Genomic DNA, 20,676 nt, shown 5'->3' on the forward strand with positions numbered 1-20,676 from the left:
TTTAGCCTGTTGTCTTTTGCCAACTAACATTAATCAGTAATTAGGTCTCTTGGGGATAAGAAACCATCAGGATTTTTCTCCCCTATTGGTGCAGCATTAAAATGCAATTCCTAGAATTCTATATTGACATTGTAATGTCTTAATCCAACCTCACTAATTAAGCAAACCAACGATTAGTTGAAAACACACTTGAAGTAAAGCTAAAGCAGTTATTCAGATCTGGTGCATCAATACTACAATACTACTATGGTCTTTCATATTATCAACAACGGTTCAATCTGAATGTTACATAACAGCTGATAAAAGATTTAAGCTTGTTTTATTTGTCCGAAGTTTTGTTGCACCAGTTGTATCCAGGAAGATCTTCTTTGCAGTAGCTTGTGAATGACATGCTATTAAAAACAAATAAAAAGTAAGTTTTTACATTAAATACTTGTAATTTTAATAAACACATTTACATGCGTGCATTAAAAATCAGCTTAGCTACCCCTAACGTTTGATAAATAAAAACAGGTAAAATTATATTCAAGCAGCAAAAAGCTTAAATATGTTACAAATGTAAAATAGAAATAGCTATTTAATTACATATATCAGCTGATTTCTATATTTTTATTGCATTGCTTATGCAGGTTAGACATAAAATTGTAGCGGTTACACATGATTATTTTCATCAGTAAAGCAAAGACTGCAAATGCATGGTTCAAAAACTTTAGGCATTAATATTCTTGAAGCAAAAACATTTGTCTCATTTTAATTTTGGACAAACAAAAACAATATTTGTTTGTCAAAATTGAATTGAGACAAACTTCTCCTTTAAAAGTATTTAGGTATGAAGTGGCTTTTTTAATCCTCCGTAAAGATTTAATAATTTTGGAAACAACATTATCCTGTTTCAAAAGGTTAAGGGGAAGCTAAAAGCATCAGTTAAAAGCAGAAGTTTTTAACACATGGTCATGTTGACAGATTCAGAAATAGTCACATTGTGATGGTTAGAATTAACCTCAGCAAATTTGGAATATAACTTAGTCATAAGAGAATTGCCCCAGAAAATGGCGGTCATTGCCAGGAGTGTAGCTATAAATGCATTGGAACAAGAGTTCAGTAATCTCCTATGAGTGGTCATTACCAATAAAGTGCTCAACTTACTCATGATTTCCATCAATCAGCACCCTTACTTAGCATTCATATGCTTCATCTACCCTTATACACTTAACATTGTTGTAAGCCTCACATCCACATCTCAGTTTTTGTACAGACGGCAAACTCTTCAACTACGACAGTTATATTATCCAAAAGCTTTGGAAAACATTCACTGACACACTTAAATCTCTCTTGTTGAACAAGGTGGTGCACAACCAGACATGGCAAGAATGAACTACAGAGGGAAAGGCTGGCTTGTGTTTCCTAACCCTCATGGAGAAAACAGTATTCGTTACTATTAGAATGACCATTAGAGAGGACATGGCCACTAGCATTGTGTATCTAACTCTTCTTCTCAAATTTCACAACTCGTACATCTTCTGATTTATCAACTACTAAGAATGAAGCCATGCACCTTTATTTTCCTCTATTCCACAAACATAAACTCAAATCATTTTCATTTCCAAGTACAGAATCCATGTAGGTTAATACTGGAATTGTAAGAGGGCAGTCATTTCTTCACACAATTTAACAATAGTTGTCATTGGCTCACAAACACTCAGTGGCCACTTTATTAGGTACACCAGTACGTTAATGCAAATATCTAATCAGCCAATCATGTAGCAGCAATTCATTGTATTAAAGCATGCAGTCATGGTCAAGAAGTTCAGTTGTTGTTGAGACCAAACATCAGAATAAGGAAGAAATGTGATTTAAGTGACTTTGACCATGGAATTGGTGCCAAATAAGATGGATTGAAGATCTCAGAGACCGCTGATCTGGTATTTTCATGCAAAACAGTCTCTAGAGTTTACAGAGAATGATGCAAAAAAAAAATCCAGTGAGCGGCAGTTCTGTGGGTGAAATTGCCTTGTTAATAAGAGAGATCAGAAGAGAATGGATGGCCAGACTGATTCATGTTGATAAGTAGGCAAAAGTAACTCAAATGAACATGCATTACAACAGTGGTGTGCAGAAGAGCATCTGTGAATGCACAATACTTTGAACCTTAAGGTGAATGGGCCACAGCTGCAGAAGGCCACACTGGGTTCCACTCCTGTGGATGCTTCATTGGCTATACTCCTGCATCTAAATAGTGGCAACTGAGTGTATGCAAATATGTATTATTTAGACGATACTTAGTTTTGAGGCACGATCCACTCCTAGTGAAAAATTGGGCATACAGTTTTCAATAGGGCAAGGATAGATAGAGAGATAGATGCCCCATTATGGCCCAACTCCTGAACTACAAACAAGAGAAAATCTGCAGATGCTGGAAATCCGAGCAACACACACAAAATACTGGAGGAACTCAGCAGATCAGGCAAGCATCTGTGGAAAAAAAGCAGTCGACGTTTTGGACTGAAACCCTTTGGCAGGACACCTGCTGGGAGGTTCCAGCATCTTCTGTTTTTATTTCAAATTTCCAGCATCTGCAGTATTTTTGATTTTCACCTTTTATGTTGAATTTCCCCTTGTGCCAATCCATTTTAGACCATGTAGTATGGATCTATGTACCCAAGTTTCATTCTCTCAGAGGAATTATCCCCTTTCCAGAAATAACTCTGTGGGTCTGTATATCGCAAAGATCATTCGAACTGAAATGATTCCACACTGCAGAGGTGTTAATTGGAATCGCACCTATTAATCAGAATGTATACCCACATGATCATGTTCACACATACTTTATGTTGGAGTGCTCTTTTATGTGATAAAACAACAAACCTGGCCCCTCAAAGAACCTTATCAGTCTTGTTGCTTAACTTGTACTTCTGGCTATACTGAGGTAAAGATGTTCCATCTTCACTTTAACTTCTCATCTATACTGAAAGTGTCCATGAATCCATGAGAGGAAATGGTCACAGCTTATCATGGTAGCAGGCTGTAGAGTTGTGTCTGGACAACTCGACCTCATATCGAGATGTACCAACTGGACGTTTGCTCAGTGATCTCCACCTTGACTCCATTTTCTAGAATGCAGTCAAATGCCAAAAGTGTGGATGCTCATGTGTGCACTGAGTCCTATAGAATCATCAAAAACGTGCCGGGAAGTTTGCTATCTGGCAAAATCATGATTTTCAGGCATACAGATAATAGTTTAAATCTTCTGAAATAGTTGTGTATAACAATATTTTGTTTAGGCTTTACATCATGGTTTCTTTTCAATCAGCTATTGTCCATCCTGCGTACACAGTGACAAAGTAACACCAACACAAAGATGAGAAAAACTGCAACACACAAGATGCTGGAGGAACTCAGCAGGCCAGGTAGCATCTATGTACTTCTTTTCAAATTTCACAACTCCTACATCTTCTGATTTATCAGCTACTAAGAATGAAGCCATTTGAAAAGAGTACAGTCAACGTTTCGGGCCGAGACCCTTCATCAGGACTGTAACCCTAAGCCAGTGTGTCATATGACAGCAGCAACAACTTCACTGGATCATGGTGAAAAACAACCTGTGAATTTAACAGTAACTACTTTGAATCAGAAACACAGGCTCTGTTTCCTTCACATTGTCTCGTGATTTAGTAAATCAAAAAGGGATCCTAAGTTCCCTGCTTAAAATGAGCAGAAAAGCCCAAGTGGCTGTGGTGTCCCAATCAGCCTTTGGTTTTGTCTGACTTGTTAGACTAGGTGCATCCATTGTTATTTAAATCTTTCTTCAATGGGAGAAAGGCTTCTGACAAAATCAAGTTAGATGACTTTGAGGCAACAGATATACTCATATCTACAAAGTACAAAGATCAAAGTAAATATTCTTTAAATTTTATTTTTATTGAGATATCATGCAGAATTCTGGCCCTTCAAGCCATGCCCCCTAGCAACCCTAGCCTAATCACGGGACAACTTACAATGATCAATTAACAACCAGTACATCTTTGAACTGTGGGAGGAAACCAGAGCACCAGGAGGAAACCCACGTGGCAAAGGGAAGAACTTACAAACTCCTTACAGGCAGCAGCAGGAATTGAACCCGAGTGGCTGGTATTGTAAAGCATTGTGCTAACCACTATGCTATTATCAAAATATGTACATGTCAACATAAACCACCTTGAGACATCTTCTTGCAGGCTTTACAGTAGAACAGAGAAATACAATAGAATCAAAGAACAAATACAGACAAAGACTGACAAACAACCAATGTGCAAAAGAAGACAAACTGTGCTAATAATAAATACAAAAGGTAAAATAAATAATACTGAGAACATGAGTTTTAGAGTTCTTGAAAGTGAGTCCATATGTTGGGGAAATCATTTCAGAGTTGAGGTGAGTGAAGTTATCCACACTGATTCAGGAGCCTTATTGTTGAAGGGTAATAACTGTTCCTGAACCTGCAGGTGTGGGCCCTAAGGCGCCTGTATCTCCTTCCCAATGGCGGCATCAGAAGAGAGCATGGCCTGGATGGTGGGGGTTTTTAGTGATGGATGCTGCTTTCTTGGGATAATGCTCCTTGTAGATGTGCTCAATTGTGGGGAGGGCTTTCCCTGTGGTGGACTGGGCTTTTCTGTGCTTGGACATTGGTGTTTCCACACTAGGCCATGGAGGTGTATGGAGTGTACAAGGAGGGGTAGCACCTCTGGTGAAGGAGCTTGTCATGTCCATTCCGGGCAGCTCACTCACCTTTGACCCCCACCAGACACTTAGCTCTCACCAGTGGCTTCAGTTTGCATGCAACAGTGTCACACAATGGAACACTGTTTTAACAGGCACGCTGAACCAGGTGATAGGGACATGCCTATCCTGGCATGTGAAGTCAGCTCCAGCTGGCTGGGCAGGTGAGAGTAGATTAGATTAGATTCGATTTGATTCAACTTTATTGTCATTGTGCCGAGTACAGATACAAAGCCAATGAAATGCATTTAGCATCTGACCAGAAATGCAAAGTATAGTGTTATTTACAAAATAACTTCGAATAAAAAAAAGTGCTACAGCACACAAATATAAAAGTACTGAGACAGTACAATACGGATGCAATACTGCTTAGCACTGTGATGAGAGGTTCAGCAGGGTCACAGCCTCAGGGAAGAAGCTCTTCCTGTGCCTGCTGGTGCGGGAGCGGAGGCTCCTGTAGCGCTTACCGGATGGGAGGAGAGTAAAAAGTCCATGGTTAGAGTGAGATGCAACCCTGATAATGCTTTTTGCCCTGCCCAGCCTGCGTTTATGGTAGATGTTCTCAATGGTGGGCAATTGGGTGCCGATAATCCGCTGGGCAGTTTTCACCACACGCTGGAGTGCTTTGCGGTCCAATACGGGACAATTGCCATACCACACTGAGATGCAGTTGGTGAGTATGCTCTCAATGGTACAGTGGTAAAAGTCCGTCAGTATCCTGGGCAGAGGTGAGCTTTCTTGATGCTCCGCAGGAAATAAAGGTGCTATCGCGCCTTTTTGATCAGGATGGAGGAGTTCAGGGATCAGGTGAGATCTACAGTGGAATCCAATGGCCATGAGCACTTCAGTAGTTGCAGGGGTGTGGTAGCATGTACTCCTGTAGGAAAGTCATGTCAGCATTGACCTTGGCCAGGTACTGTAATGCACTGAAGCATCGCACTGTTCTCCTTACACTGAACACATTCAAAGATGCCAGTTTTAAGCCCATGATTAATTCTTGAGGCACAGTTCCTATCCTGGTCACTCAGCCTGAACTAACATACCCATGGCCTTGGTGAACTGCTGTCCTTTTTGTAGGCTCAGGTACTGATGATAATCCTCCCCGGGTGTAGTAATGCTGCGTGGTGTGATTGGTGGGTGCTTGGTCACTGGCTCAGGTACTGATGATAATCCTCCTCTGTGTGTAGGGATGGAGCTCATCAGCCTGGGAAGGCAGTCCGTCTGGAGACGGAAAACTCTGACTTCAAACCGCTGCTGCCTTGCAGTCATACCCACTCATGGGAAAGGCTTTGGCAGTAAACCCTGAGGACAAATCCGGAGCTGGAGTCCCTAAGGCAGTCCGACGTTGCCTTCAACCTTGCTCTGGCAACTCCTGCGATGACACTGGTGCCAAGCTGTATTGGCCCTTTGTCCATCCCTTGGACAACATTGGTGTTGTGGAGTCTTCCAGTCTTCCAGACAACCTTGCCCAGGCCTGCACCTGGAGAGGACACTCTCAACTTTCCAGTGCAGATCCATGGTCTCGCGAGACTAACAGATGCCACCATGTGTGTGTGGTGATGCTGTGTGCTGTGCCTGGGGAGAGTTTGGTCACTGGCTCTCCTCTGACATCGTGCGATGGTTGACCAGCACCCTCCACCTCTCTGAGCTGGGGGTGCGATGGACACGGGTCTACTCCCAGACTCCCAGAGCTGAAGGCTAGAGGCTTCTGTACTGGTCCTGGTTTCCTGGAGCTGGTGTTGACTGGGTGCCATGCAGCTCCCAGTCTCCTAGAGCTGGGGAGTGGTTAGCACAACTCCTTCCCCACCTATATGTTCCTTTTCACCCTTTCTCCTGTTTTGTGTTTCCTGTGCTGGGTCGCCGCTTTCCTGCACTTGCTTCATCCTCTGACAAGGAGAAGTTGCTGGCATCTGTTCACTGCCCTTCCCTTTTCTTCCTGTTCCTTTTATTTTCATCAGCCCATTGTCCCTTGGGATGTGTCTTTTGAGACTTCTTCCTCTTCACCACCTGCCATTCTTCTTGTTGTCCCTCAGCCCTCCCCTCCCCAATGGACTCCTTCTTGTCTTGTGAAGGGGCCTGTGGTTTTTAGGCTGAGTGGGGTCGGGGGTGGGAGCTCAATGTGGCCAGTCTTTCCTCAGTCGCAGTCTCTAGTTTAGAGCTGGCTCTGACCTCTGCGCTGGTGGTGTACTTGTAGGCATTTGCCTGAACATTATCAGTGCTATCTCCCCCTCTTGTTGCCTGTGTGTAGGAGCTGGTACTTTTTAGGCAGGCTTTGTGGAGGTGACCTGCCTCTCCACAGAAGCTGCAGCATTTGCTCTCCTGGCAGTCCTTTATCTGGTGGCCTTCCTGTTTGCAGTACTTGCAGATCACTGCACTGCTTTGGGCAGCAACATGTCCTGACTTGAACTGAATTGAATTGAATTGAACTGACTTTACGACTTACATCCTTCATATACATGAGGAGTAAAAATCTTTACGTTACGGTCTCTGTCTAAATGTGCAATTTATAGTAATTTCTAATAAACAGTATGTACAACAGGATAGTCAATATACCATGGAAATACAGTTGTGAAAGCATGCGTTAAGTAGTCTGATGGCCTGGTGGAAGAAGCTGTCCTGGAGTCTGTTGGTCCTGAAGAGGGAGGGGGCAGAGGCCCTATAAAGAAGGTGGGGGGAGGGTGGGAAGGAGAAGGTTGGTAGGTTCCAGGTGAAAAACCATTAAGGGAAAAGATAAAGGGGTGGGGGGAGAGGAGGCAGGGAGGTGATAGGCAGGAAAGGTGAAGAAGGAACAGGGGAAAACACAATGAATAGTAGAATGAGGCGGAACTATGAGGGAGGTGATAGGCAGCTGGAGGAGAGGACAGAGTGAAACTGGGATGGGGGAAGGGAGGGGGAGGGAATTACTGGAAGTTGGAGAATAAATCCCTATCCCCTCCTTGCTTCCCCTCCCCCACCCCTTGATCTTTTTCCCTACTGGTTTTTCACTTGGCACCTACCAGCCTTCTCCTTCCCACCCTCCCCCCACCTTCTTTATAGGGCCCCTTCCCCCTTCCTCTTCAGTCCTGAGGAAGAGTCTCGGCCCGAAACATTGACTGTTCGTTTCCACGGATGCTGCCCGACCTGCTGAGTTCCTCCAGCATGTTGTGCGTGTTGCTTTGACCCCAGCATCTGCAGAATATTTTGTGTCCCGGATGGTAGCAGTTGGAACAGTTTGTGGTTGGGGTGACTCAGGTCCCCAATGATCCTTCGGGCCCTTTTTATACACCTGTCTTTGTAAACGTCCTGAATAGTGGGAAGTTCACATCTACAGATGTGCTGGGCTGTCTGCACCACTCTCTGCAGAGTCCTGTGATTGAGGGAAGTACAGTTCCCATACCAGGCAGTGATGCAGCCAGTCAGGATGCTCTCAGTTGTGTACCTATAGAAAGTTGAGATTTTGGGGCCCACACCAAATTTCTTCAACCATCTGAGGTGAAAGAGGCGCTGTTGTGCCTTTTTCACCACACAGCCTGTATGTACAAATCACGTGAGATCCTCAGTGATGTTTATGCCGAGGAACTTAAAGCTGTTCACCCTCTCAACCCCAGAGCCATTGAAGTCTATAGCGGTTAGCCTGTCTCCATTCCTCCTGTAGTCTGCAACCAGCTCCTTTGTTTTTGCAACATTGAGGGAGAGATTGTTTTCTTGACATCACTGTGTCAGGGTGATGACTTCTCCTCTGTAGGCTGCCTCATTATTATTTGAGATTAGGCCAATCAGTATTGTGTCGTCTGCAAATTTAATTTGCAGTTTGGAGCTGTGAGTGGTGACACAGTCATGTGTATACAGAGAGTAAAGGAGAGGGCTTAGTACACAGCCCTGAAGGGCACCTGTTTTGAGGGTCCCTTCGGCCTTTCAATATTCGATAGGTTTCAATAAGATCCCTCCTTTTCTTCTAAACTCCAGTGAGTACAGGCCCGGAGCCATCAAATGTTCCTCACACATTAACCTTTTCATTCTTGGAGTAATCCTTGTGAACCTCCTCTGGAACCTCTCCAAAGCCAGCACAGCTTTTCATAGATAGGGGCTTAAAACTACTCAGAATGCTCCAAATACAGTCTGACAATGCCTCAGCAGTACATATTCTTGTTCTCTCAAAATGGATGCCAGCATTGCATTTACCTTCCTTACCACTGACTCAACATGCAAGTTTATTGCACAAGGACTCCCAAGTCTCTTTGCATTTCTGATTTTTTGATTTTCTCCCCATTTAGAAAGTAATCTACGCTTTTACTCCTTCTATCAAAGTGCATGATCATGCACATCCGTACACTATATTCCATCAGCCACTTCTTTGCCCATTTTCCCAGTCTGTTTAAGTCCTTCTGGAGATTCCATGCTTCCTCAACACTGTTTGCCCATCCACCTTTCTTCATATCATCTGCAAATTTGGCCACAAAGCCATCAATTCCGTCAAACAAATTATTGACATATAACGTGAAAAGAAACAGTCTCAATACCGACATCTGTGGAATATCACTAGTCACTGATAGCCAACCAGAAAAGGCCCCCTTTATTCCCACTTTTTGCATCCTGCCAACCACTGAAGTCAGACTAACTGGTCTAAAATTTCCTTTCTTTTGCCTTGCTGCTTTCATAAAGAGTGGAGTGACATTTGCAATTTTCCACTCCTCGGGAACCATTCCAGAACCTAGTGATTCTTGAAGATCTTTACAAATGCCTCCATAATCACTTCAACACGAGGAATTCTACAGATGCTGGAAATTCAAGCAACACACATCAAAGTTGCTGGTGAACGCAGCAGGCCAGGCAGCATCTCTAGGAAGAGGTACAGTCAACGTTTCAGGCCGAGACCCTTCGTCAGGACTAACTGAAAGAAGGGCTAGTAAGAGATTTGAAAGTGGGAGGGGGAGGGGGAGATCCAAAATAATAGGAGAGGACAGGATGGGGAGGGATGGAGCCAAGAGCTGGACAGGTGATTGGCAAAAGGGATATGAGAGGATCATGGGACGGGAGGCCCAGGGAGAAGGAAAAGGGGGAGGGGGAGAAAACCCAGAGGTTGGGCAAAGGGTATAATCAGAGGGACAAAAAGGAGAGTGAGAGAAGAATGCGTGTATATAAATAACGGATGGGGTACGAGGGGGAGGTGGGGCATTAGCAGAAGTTAGAGAAGTCAATGTTCATGCCACCTGGTTGGAGGCTACCCAGACGGGATATAAGGTGTTGTTCCTCCAACCTGAGTGTGGCTTCATCTTTACAGTAGAGGAGGCCGTGGATAGACATGTCAGAACGGGAATAGGATGTGGAATTAAAACGTGTGGCCACTGGGTGATCCTGCTTTCTCTGGCGGACAGAGCGTAGGTGTTCAGCAAAACAATCTCCCAGTCTGCGTCGGGTCTCGCCAATATATAGAAGGCCACATCGGGAGCACCGTACGCAGTATATCACCCCAGCCGACTCACAGGTGAAGTGTTGCCTCACCTGGAAGGACTGCCTGGGCGCCTGAATGGTGGTAAGGGAGGAAGTGTAAGGGCATGTGTAGCACTTATTCCGCTTACAAGGATAAGTGCCAGGAGGGAGATCAGTGGGGAGGGATGTGGGGGGGAACGAATGGACAAGGGAGTCGCGTAGGGAGCGATCCCTGTGGAAAGTGGAGGGGGGGGAGGGAAAGATGTGCTTAGTGGTGGGATCCCGTTGGAGGTGGCCGAAGTTACGGAGAATAATATGTTGGACCCGGAGGCTGGTGGGGTGGTAGGTGAGGACCAGGGAAACCCTATTCCTAGTGGGGTGGCGGGAGGATGGAGTGAGAGCAGATGTGGCCTTCTATATATTGGCGAGACCCAACACAGACTGGGAGATCGTTTTGCTGAACACCTGCGCTCTGTCCACCAGAGAAAGCAGGATCTCCCTGTGGCCACACATTTTAATTCTACATCCCATTCCCATTCTGAGATGTCTATCCATGGCCTCCTCTACTGTAAAGATGAAGCCACACTCAGGTTGGAGGAATAACACCTTATATTCTGTCTGGGTAGCCTCCAACCTGATGGCATGAACATTGACTTCTCTAACTTCTGCTAATGCCCCACCTCCCCCTCGTACCCCATCCGTTATTTATATTCACACATTCTTTCTCTCACTCTCCTTTTTCTCCCTCTGTCCCTCTGACTATACCTTTTGCCCATTCTCTGGGTTGCCCCCCCCACCTTTTCTTTCTCCCTGGGCCTCCTGTCCCATGATCTTCTCATATCCCTTTTGCCAATCACCTGTCCAGCTCTTGGCTCCATCCCTCCGCCTCCTGTCTTCTCCTATCGTTTTGGATCTCCCCCTCCCCCTCCCACTTTCAAAACTCTTACTAGCTCTTCCTTCAGTTAGTCCTGACGAAGGGTCTCGGCCTGAAACGTCGACTGTACCTCTTCCTGGAGATGCTGCCTGGCCTGCTGCGTTCACCAGCAACTTTGATGTGTGTTCCATAATCACTTCTGCTAGTTCTTTCGGATCCCTGGGGTGTAGTCCATCTGGTCCAGGTGACTTTATCTACCTTCGGACCTTTCAGCTTCCCAAGCAACTTCTCCTTAGTAATAGCAACTACATCTACCTCTGTCCCTAATATTTTTGAATTTCTAGCATACTGCTAGTGTCTTCCAGGGTGAAGACTGACACAAAATACTTATAAAGTTCATCTGCCATTTCTTTGTCCCTTCATCATCACTTTCTTACAGTCCAATATCCACTCTCACCTCTTTAACTCTTGATAGATCCGAAAAAGTTTTTGGTATCCTTATTTATGTAATTGGCTATCTTATCTTCATATTTCATTTTTTTCGCTCCTTATGGCTTTTTTAGTTGCCTTCTGTTGGTTTTTGAAAGCTTCCCAATCCTCTAACTTCCCATTATTTTTTGCTATATGATATGCCCTCCTTTTTCCTTTCATGCTGTCTTTAACTTTCCTTGTTAGCCATGGTTGCCTCATCCTCCCTTCAGAATACTTACGTATCTTTGGGATGTATCAATTCTGTGCCTTCCGAATTGCTCCCAGAAACTCAGCCATTGCTGTTCTGCCGACATCCCTACTAGTGACTCCTTCCAACCTCTTCCAATCAACTTTGGCAAGCTCCTCTCTCATGCCACTGTAATTCCATTTACTCCATAGTAATACAGATACATCAGACTTTATCTTCTCCCTCTCAAACTACAGGGAGAATTATCAAATTATGATCACTGCCTCCCAAAGGTTCCTTTAGCTTAAGCTCCCTAATCAAATCTGGTTTATTGCACAACACTCAATTCAGAATTACCTTTCCTCCTAACTTCTCTAAAAAGCCATCTTGTAGGCATTCTACAAATTACAGGCACAACCACACTGCTGGAGCTGTGGTCATTCAATCAAATGAAATGTACTCTCTCACGGTCACACTCAATGTTACTGCCATGGAATGGCTTTGGATAATAGGTGGTGAATGATACACCAAATGACATTGAACATCTGCTTTGCTCTTTTGCTACTGGCCTAGTTAGCTTTCAAGTGAGTGGTGACTCCACGGTATTAATAGTGAAGAAATTAATCGTGGAAATGTTACTGATATTCAAGGATAGGTGGTTTGATTCTCTTAAAGTGTCAAAAGCTTTGATTAGCATTGCTATCCTGTCACTACACGATCTTTAGTATTAACAAACACCAACAATGTTGTGTCAATAATGATGATCTTAACACTGGAGACAAAAGATTCTGCTATTGCTGGAAATTAGAGTCTTCGACAAAACATGAACTGCTTATTCCAATCCATAGATGCTACCTGACATGTTAAGTTCCTCCAGTAATTTGTGCATTGCTTTTAACACTGGAGTTGAGACCATAATTGAGGCAACAGTCAACTTCAACATTAAGTCAAAAATTAATAGATGTGAAGTACTTTGATATATGTTTTGTCTCTATTTTTGGATGATTAGCTTTATTAGCTACATTTATCCCATGTACACTGAAACTTTTAAATATACAGCGAAATGAGCTGTTTTGTGTCAATGACCAACACAGTCTGAGGATCGTGCCGGGACAGCTTTAAAGTGTTGCCATGCTGTCAGTGTCAACGTAGCATCCCCAGAATTCACTAACCCCAAATGTAAATCTTTGGAATGTGGGAAGAAACCTGAGCATCTGGAGGGAGCCCAAGCGATCACGGGGAGAATGTACAAATGTCTCCAGCAGCAATCCAATCTAGCAAAGGGGATCACTCTTTTCCTAACAAGCTCAAAGTTTTATTGATTATGTTAAATTACTTTTTTCTGTGGTAGCCTTTGTCCTTGAATTTGAACACAAAGATTAGCTTTCTTCATCTCACTAAATCTGTTTGTAGAGTTTCTTACACATCTTTTGATTTTATGACAAACATTGCCACCTTCTGGCAATGGTCTTATCCACAACTAAGACTCTCAAATAATCCCTCAGCATAATCTGTTGCTGGCTTTCTCTAACCAATAGTTGCACTTTTCTGATTGCCTTATTCCTGCTACTACATTTCATTTTATTTGCCTGCTTAAGAACTATGCAATAAATACTTCAGCTGTTTTGATGCCATCATTAAGTTATCACAGTTTAGGATTTCTAGGTGAGCACTATATGAAGACGGTTATAGCCAAAAAATACATAAAGCTTGGAAAATGTGAGTGAGAATATTACATCTGCCATTTTACTCACTGTTTTATCCTCTGCATTTACAAGTAAATCACAGATTGGATCAAAAATATTATTGGAAACTTACCTGTCTTTAATAGCATTTGCTGCTTTTTTTTCCTCCCTTGTCTTGTTATGTACATGGTGAGCAGGTGAAACTAACTTTCCTCTAAGGGTCAGATCCATTTCAAAATCATTAGTACCCTGCACTAATAAAGATCTCACCTCCTGAAAATTCCTTATAATTATTAAGTGAGAATCATTTCTTTTTTATTGCTATTGTGGCAAAATCTCTTTCAAATTCTATTTTAAAAATCCATTAAATTTGACAATTAAATAAGAAATACCATGGTTTAGATAAACTTAATGCTTAATTAATTATTCTTTTTTATTTATTTTCTTTTACAAATTTATCATAAATCTATATTTGTATATTTTATATATGTTTCTCTAACAGTAATGAACATGTTGTTTCAAGATGTGAATAAACCATTAAATTTGGGTTTCCTAACTCTCACAGCCAACCAATGATACTTACAGCTGTGGTCTTTTCCTGTGCATCAATACTAGCCAAAAGATTTTGTACGCGGTCATGGATTCTGTCCCATGCAGGGTGGCTAACTGGATCAAAATAAAACCTATTTGATGAATAAACACAAATTCAGAACAACTACATTTCAAGAGAATCCATCATCACTGGTCATAAAGATAAAGAAAGTATCTTATCTGAGAATACAACATATTTTTTTTCTTGGCAAAGTTTAAATTTATTCAGTAGTAATTCCCCAGTAAATTTACCCTTCCCTACCTCTGTTCGCAGGAGAGAACCATGCCCAATGAGAAGACGAGTCATAAATAAACCTACAGATGAGTAAGTATAGAGTGGCACCTCATGTATATCAAATACAGCATACAGGAAAAACGAATGGATTGTAACAATTTTTGCTGTGAGACTCAGGATATTTTACATGCACAGGGAATCCCTCATATTGTCCATTTAAATATATCACACCAGATCCCTACCAAATCTCTTTTGAACAATATTGAAGGATCTGGTGATAACAAATGAAGAATAATTAGCTTAAGTCCCCTTTACCCCAATATCAATTTCAAAGTAATTAATTGAAAGTAGTGGTGTGAATTTTGATGTTTCATCTTGCCACTGCCATTATTTCATGCAAAAATTACTTCAAACAAAAATGAAAGAAACAAGTAGTTCCTTTCCCATTTCTGTTCTAGTCTTTATTTTCTTGCTTTTGTCACTCTTAATTTGGTTCTGAACTAGGACTATCAGGGAAATCATCAGATTGATTACAGTACTTTAACACTTTGTGTAAGTAGTATACGCTTTACATTATCTCATACAATTTAAATTTGTCTATATCTGGAGTTCAAATCAATACTACTATAATGCTGGAAAATGTTAGAGTGATTCTAACTAGGGAACACAAAAAATATGACATTCTCTTGCATGATATCCAGTAAGCAGTAAAAGTTAATTGATAAAAAACATAGAAACATAGAAAATAGAAAATTTACAGCATATTACAGGCCCTTTGGCCCACAATGTTGTGCTGACCATGTAACATACTCTAGAAGCTGTTTAAAACTTTCCTACCGCATAGCCCTCTATTTTTCTAAGCTCAATGTACCTATCTAAGAGTCGCTTAAAAAACCCTGTTGTATCTGCCTCTACCATCTTTACTGGCAGTGCATTCCATGCACCCACCACTCTCTGTGTGAAAAACTTGTACCTACTTCCAAGCACCTTAAAACTTTGCCCCCTTGTGTTAGCCATTTAAGCCCTGGGAAAAAGCCTCTGACTATCCACACGATTAATGCCTCTTATTATTGTATAGATCTCTATCAGGTCACCTCTCATCCTCCGTCACTCCAAGGAGAAAAGGCCAAGTTCACTCAACCTATTTTCATTTGGCATGCTCTCCAATCCAGGCAACATCCTTGTAAATCTCTGTACTCTCTCCATAGTATCCACATCCTTCCTGTAGTGAGGTGACCAGAACTGAACACAGTACTCCTAGTAGGGTCTGACCAGAGTCCTATATAGCTGTAACATTACCCCTCGGCTCTTGAACTCAATCCCAAGGTTGATGAAGGCCAATACACCATATACCTCCTTAACAACACTGTCAACCTGCACAGCAGCTTTGAGTGTCCTATGGACAGGGACTCCAAGATCTTTTTGATCCTCCACACTGCCAAGAGTCTTAATATTAATATTATATTCCGTCTTCAAATTTGACCTACCGAAATGAACCTCTTTACACTTAACTGGGTTGGACTCCATCTGCCGCTTCTCAGTCCAGTTCTGCTTCCTATTGATGTTATGCTGTAACCTCTGACAACCCTTCAGACCATCCACAACACCCCCAACTTTTGTATCATCAGCAAACGTACTAACCCGCTCTTCTACTTCCTCATCCAGGTCATTTATAAAAATCACTAATAGGAGGGGTCCCAGGACAGATCCCTGCAGAACACCACTGGTCACCGTCCTCCATGCAGAACACAAACCATCCACAACCACCCTTTGCCTTCTGTGGGCAAGCCAATTCTGGGTCCACAAAGCAAGGTCTCCTTGGATCCCATGCCTCATTATTTTCTGAAATAGCCTCGTATGGGGAACCTTGTCAAATGCCTTACTGAAATCCATATACACTGCACCCACTGCTCTACATTCATCAATGTGTTTTGTTACATCCTCAAAGAATTCTGACAGGTTTGTAAGGCACGACCTGCCCTTGACAAAGCCATGCTGACTATCCCTAATCAAGTTATGTCTCTCCAAATGCTCGTAAATCCTGCCTCTCAGGATCTTCTCCAACAATTTCCCCACCACTGAAGTCACTGGTCTATTAATACCTGGGTTATCTCTGCTCCCTTTCTTAAACAAGGGAACAACGCTTGCAACCTTCTAATCCCCCGTCCCTATTGATGATGCAAAGATCATCGCTAAAGGCTCAGCAATCTCCTCCCTCACTTCCCACAGTAGCCTGGGTTATATCTCACCCGGTCCCAGTGACTTATCTAACTTAATACCTTTCAAAAGTTCCAGCACATCTTCCTTCTTAATGTCTATACACTCAAGTGTTTCAGTCCGCTGTAAGTCATCCCCACAATTGCCAAGGTCCTTTTTACTGGTGAACACTGAAGCAAAGTATTCATTAAGTACTTCTGCTACCTCCTCCAGCTCCATGCACATGCAACAATGTTTCAATAATTTTCAATTTACTGATTGAAATGTGATTGGCAAGAATTAAAGCCAATTATGGATTGAAGTGTAAACACTATTGCTATCCAGAATGGTGTGATTGGGTGTGTATCCTGGGACTTTCTCAGGTATGAGTCGATTTCCCTATTTGAAATATGCCAGAGCACATCATCTGAATGATAATATGCAGAAATAACAATAAATACCCTTTAATTTTCTGAGTTTCCACTTTATAGAAATTGGCTCAATAAAACTGGTAAACAGGGGCAGATCGAAAGAGGTCATTGTATTCCCTAAAACCTAAGAAATGTAATTTTTCCATTACTTTGAACTAATAACTACAATCAATGGCAGACAATCATGCAATAGCTTCTTTAACAGCAGACTGAAGGTCTCAAAGCATCAGAGAACTAGTAATGCAATTAACAATCAATAACCTGATAAAATGTAAGGCCAAATCAAAAACAAGGCAAGCAAATCATTTAATGACAGAAATTCTTCCAGATGCAGTAAAATAGCACATGAATCAAAATGCACCAAAGCGGCTGAGGAGAGCTGAAAGGGAAATTAACCCAAAGAAGTCTTAACTTAAAAGGTCTTAAGCTTATGGTGAGCTTTGATATTATGTCACATTTTGTTTGATTTATTGTCAGAAGGTTGTGAGTTTATTCCCTAGCTCATTTTTAAACTCCATCCTGATGAAGGGCCTTGGCCTGAAACATCGACTGTACTCTTTTCCATAGATGCTGCCTGTACTGCTGTGTTTTTCCAGCATTTTGTGTGTGTTGTCTGTTAGCTTCAATATTGAATAATATTCAATAGCAAGTCTGAAATAAAGTGCTGGACTGGGAGGGAAACTGCTTTTCTGATGAAAAAGTAAATTTATACATCATTGCACTTTCAGGTGCATGGAAAAGGAAAGTTTCTGAGTTAGTAATGTAATGCGATTTGAAAAGCAGGCATGTAGAAGTAATGCGACTGCATGTACTGGTCAGGAGATTATAATATTGCTGCTGGAGTATTGTAATAGTGGATCAGATAAACTATTCACCGTCTTCATGTCTATTTAGGTGAGGCCAGAGACTGGACTGTTCTTGATGTTTCGAAAAGGCAGTCAGCAACATTTTGAAGAATGGTACCTTCACAAAACATTTGATCTAAAATAACTGTAGGGAATATGATAGGTCACCGCATAGGATTTTGCAGTTTCATTTTATAAATCTCATTCTTGGTGCAGGACATGAAAAGAGAACCTTTTTCCCTTTTAAGTATTGCAAGTGCTGCAAGTTTGGGTCAGCAAGCTTTGAGTAACATGGATTATTGGAAGAGCAATATATTGGGGACCCAGCAAAATCTGCTGGTGGAACTCAGGAGGTCAGACAGTATTTGTGGTAGCTAAGAAATGATCAATGTTTCAGGCCAGGACCCTGCATTTGAACTGGGAGTGTAGAGGGAAGGTAGTTAACATAAAGACTTGTGAGAGAAAGGTGAGACAGGGGCTGGTAGATGAAAAGTGGAACCAGAGAAGGGAAGGGTGATGAGCAGCTACATTTAGATGGGAGGGGGAATAGGGGGAGTTTAGAGATTGGGGATAAGTGAAACAGATAAGAAAACAAAGCAAATAAGTGGATGGAGCCAGGTGGGGGTAGGAGAGAGGTAAGGTAGACACAAAGGCTGGGAGGCAAAAAATGATTCAAAATAAGGGCGGGATGATAGACAGCTTGAATTAGATGGGGGAGGGGATAGGAAGATTAGGTCAAGGTGGATAAGTGCTTGAGTGATGAGCAGGAAAAACCAAGTGGCAGAGGTAAAAAATTTAGGTTATGGGGATGGAGGGAATGGGAGTCATGGAAAAATTAAATAATAAGAGAGAGAGAGAGAGTTAGATGAAACATTAGGAGTGGGAAAGATACACTATGATGTGGGTTACCAGGAACAGAAAATTCAATGTTCATACCATTAGCTTATAGGATATTTATGGAATCATGGAATATGAAGTGCATTCAGCCTCGTTGTGGTAGTGGAGTATCTGGGACCGGACAGAACTTGGGACAAACAGCCTATCCGGAGGACCATTGAATCTACCCTTGTGCTTGGGTGTTATGAACAAGAGCGTCAATACCCCAATGAATTGGCTCTGCCATCCTGGCCTGGGACAAAATGGTGGTAGGCTGCTTCTTTCATTCCAGTTCATCAAACTGACAGGACATGGTGTCGGGCTCTTCAACGATAAGTCAGGATGAATTCAAAGATGTTATGAACAAAGGCCACCTGGCCTGCCTGGAATTCATCCTCTTGGCCTCCTGATTATAAGCCAGTTTCCTGTGGTCAGTCCAAACGATAAAAGGGGTCTTGGCCCTCTCTCCAGTGACACCATTCCTCTAGGGCTAACGTAACCACAAGAGGCTCCCGATTCTCGATGTCATAATTCCTCTCTGCCAGGGATAGCCTCCTGGAGAAGAATGCACATGGGTGCAGTTTACCGTCTGAGGGGACAAGACGGCACCCACGCCCATGAGGCGTCCACTTCCACAATGAAGGGAAGGTCCAGGTTTGGAGAAACCAAGATAGGAACTGTTGTGAACTGCAGCTTAAGCTCTGGAAAAGCAGCCTCTGATTCAATCGTCCAAACAAAAGGGCCCATGGATTTCTTAGCTAGCGCTGTCAGTGGAGCTGCCACTGAGATGAAGTTCCTGATGGACTTCTGGTAGAAGTTAGCAAATCACAGGAATCACTGGACTTGTTTGATACTGAATGGCGATGGCCAGTCTCTGATTGCCTGGGTCTTGGCAGGATCCATCTTGAGATTGCTATTGGAGATGATGAAATCCAAAAGTGAAACAGTTGTCACGTGAAACTCCAAATTCTCCAACTTGACATAGAGTCCTTGGTCTATGGTTTTATTGTTTGGTGACAATAAAAGTATATATTGTTTTGTAGAAGCCTCTTTAAAATTCCCTGACATGAGCGATGTGCTCCTCCATGAACTTTGAGCAGATTAGGATACCATTCAGGCAGACAAATGCATACTTATGGAGAGTATCTTGGATCATGTTATTTATAAAGGCTTGCAAAATGGCTGGAGCATTTGCAAAGCTGAAAGGCATAACCAGGTACTCGTAGTGCCTTGTCAGTGTATTGAATGCATTCTTCTACTCATTGTCTTCCCAAATATGAACCAGATTGTATGCACCAGTTTTGTGAATACCCTCACTCCTTGGAGTATCTCGAAAGCTGTATTCATGAGTGGTCATTATGCAATTTATTCCCCTATATTATAATCAATGCATGGCCACAGGCTCCCATTTTTCTTTTGTATGAAGAAGAACCCTGCACCAGCAGATAAGGTGGAGGGCCAAATGAAGCCCTTGACAAGAGCTCCTTTCATATACTTCCCCTTTATATACTCTTCCATTGTGCTTCTCCAGGGCCTCAGAGCCCGTACATTCGACTCCGCGGGATTCAGGTACTGGGCAGCAGGACTATTGCACATTTATAGCATTGGTGCAGTAGAAGAGTTGAGGCCTTTCCCTTGCTGAATACCTTTTCCAAGTCCTTGTAGATGGAAGGGATTTTGACTGGTCTGGGTGTTGCTACCTCCTCCAGACCTTCCTTTAAGGACGACTCCCGAAGTTTCTTAGGTGACGGGGTGATTTGAAAGACCTGTGAGTCCTCTCCCTACGCTCACAAAGTTCATCTATGGAAACAGTGCCCAAATCAGAGTCTGAACCCCGGTCTGTCTCCTCAGGCAACAGCAGTGAGGCATGACAGAGAGTTCTTGCCCCCGGGAACAGGCTTCAAGGATCGGCTCTCCTTTCATTGAGACCTGGTGGCTGGATTCCTTAAGCTTAGATGCAAGTTTCCCAGGCTGTGTGGACATCTCTTTGGACATCTCCTGAACTACAGATTCCCTCTCTCTAGTTTCTGTGGGATTCCGACTAGACTGTGTCGGAACTCGCACAGGCCCATTGGCCAGAACCAGCTTGTCTGCTCTCGAGAACTTGACTTGGTCTCTAGA

General features: G+C 42.7%; 1 protein-coding gene across 1 annotated transcript in view; it reads right to left on the bottom strand.

Moving 5' to 3' along the window:
* Positions 1-13,559: 13,559 nt before the first annotated feature.
* Positions 13,560-20,676, bottom strand: part of spata6l (spermatogenesis associated 6-like) — a 71,327-nt gene continuing 64,210 nt past the window's right edge. Inside the window, exons 13-14 of the mRNA XM_063068999.1 lie at positions 13,965-14,064; positions 13,560-13,595 (exon numbers count right to left, since the gene is read on the bottom strand). Coding sequence (XP_062925069.1) covers positions 13,560-13,595; positions 13,965-14,064 — 136 coding nt within the window. The remainder of the gene's footprint in view (positions 13,596-13,964; positions 14,065-20,676) is intronic.

The sequence above is a fragment of the Mobula hypostoma genome, chromosome 16, assembly GCF_963921235.1.
Source record: "Mobula hypostoma chromosome 16, sMobHyp1.1, whole genome shotgun sequence".
NCBI classification, from domain to species: Eukaryota; Metazoa; Chordata; class Chondrichthyes; order Myliobatiformes; family Myliobatidae; genus Mobula; species Mobula hypostoma.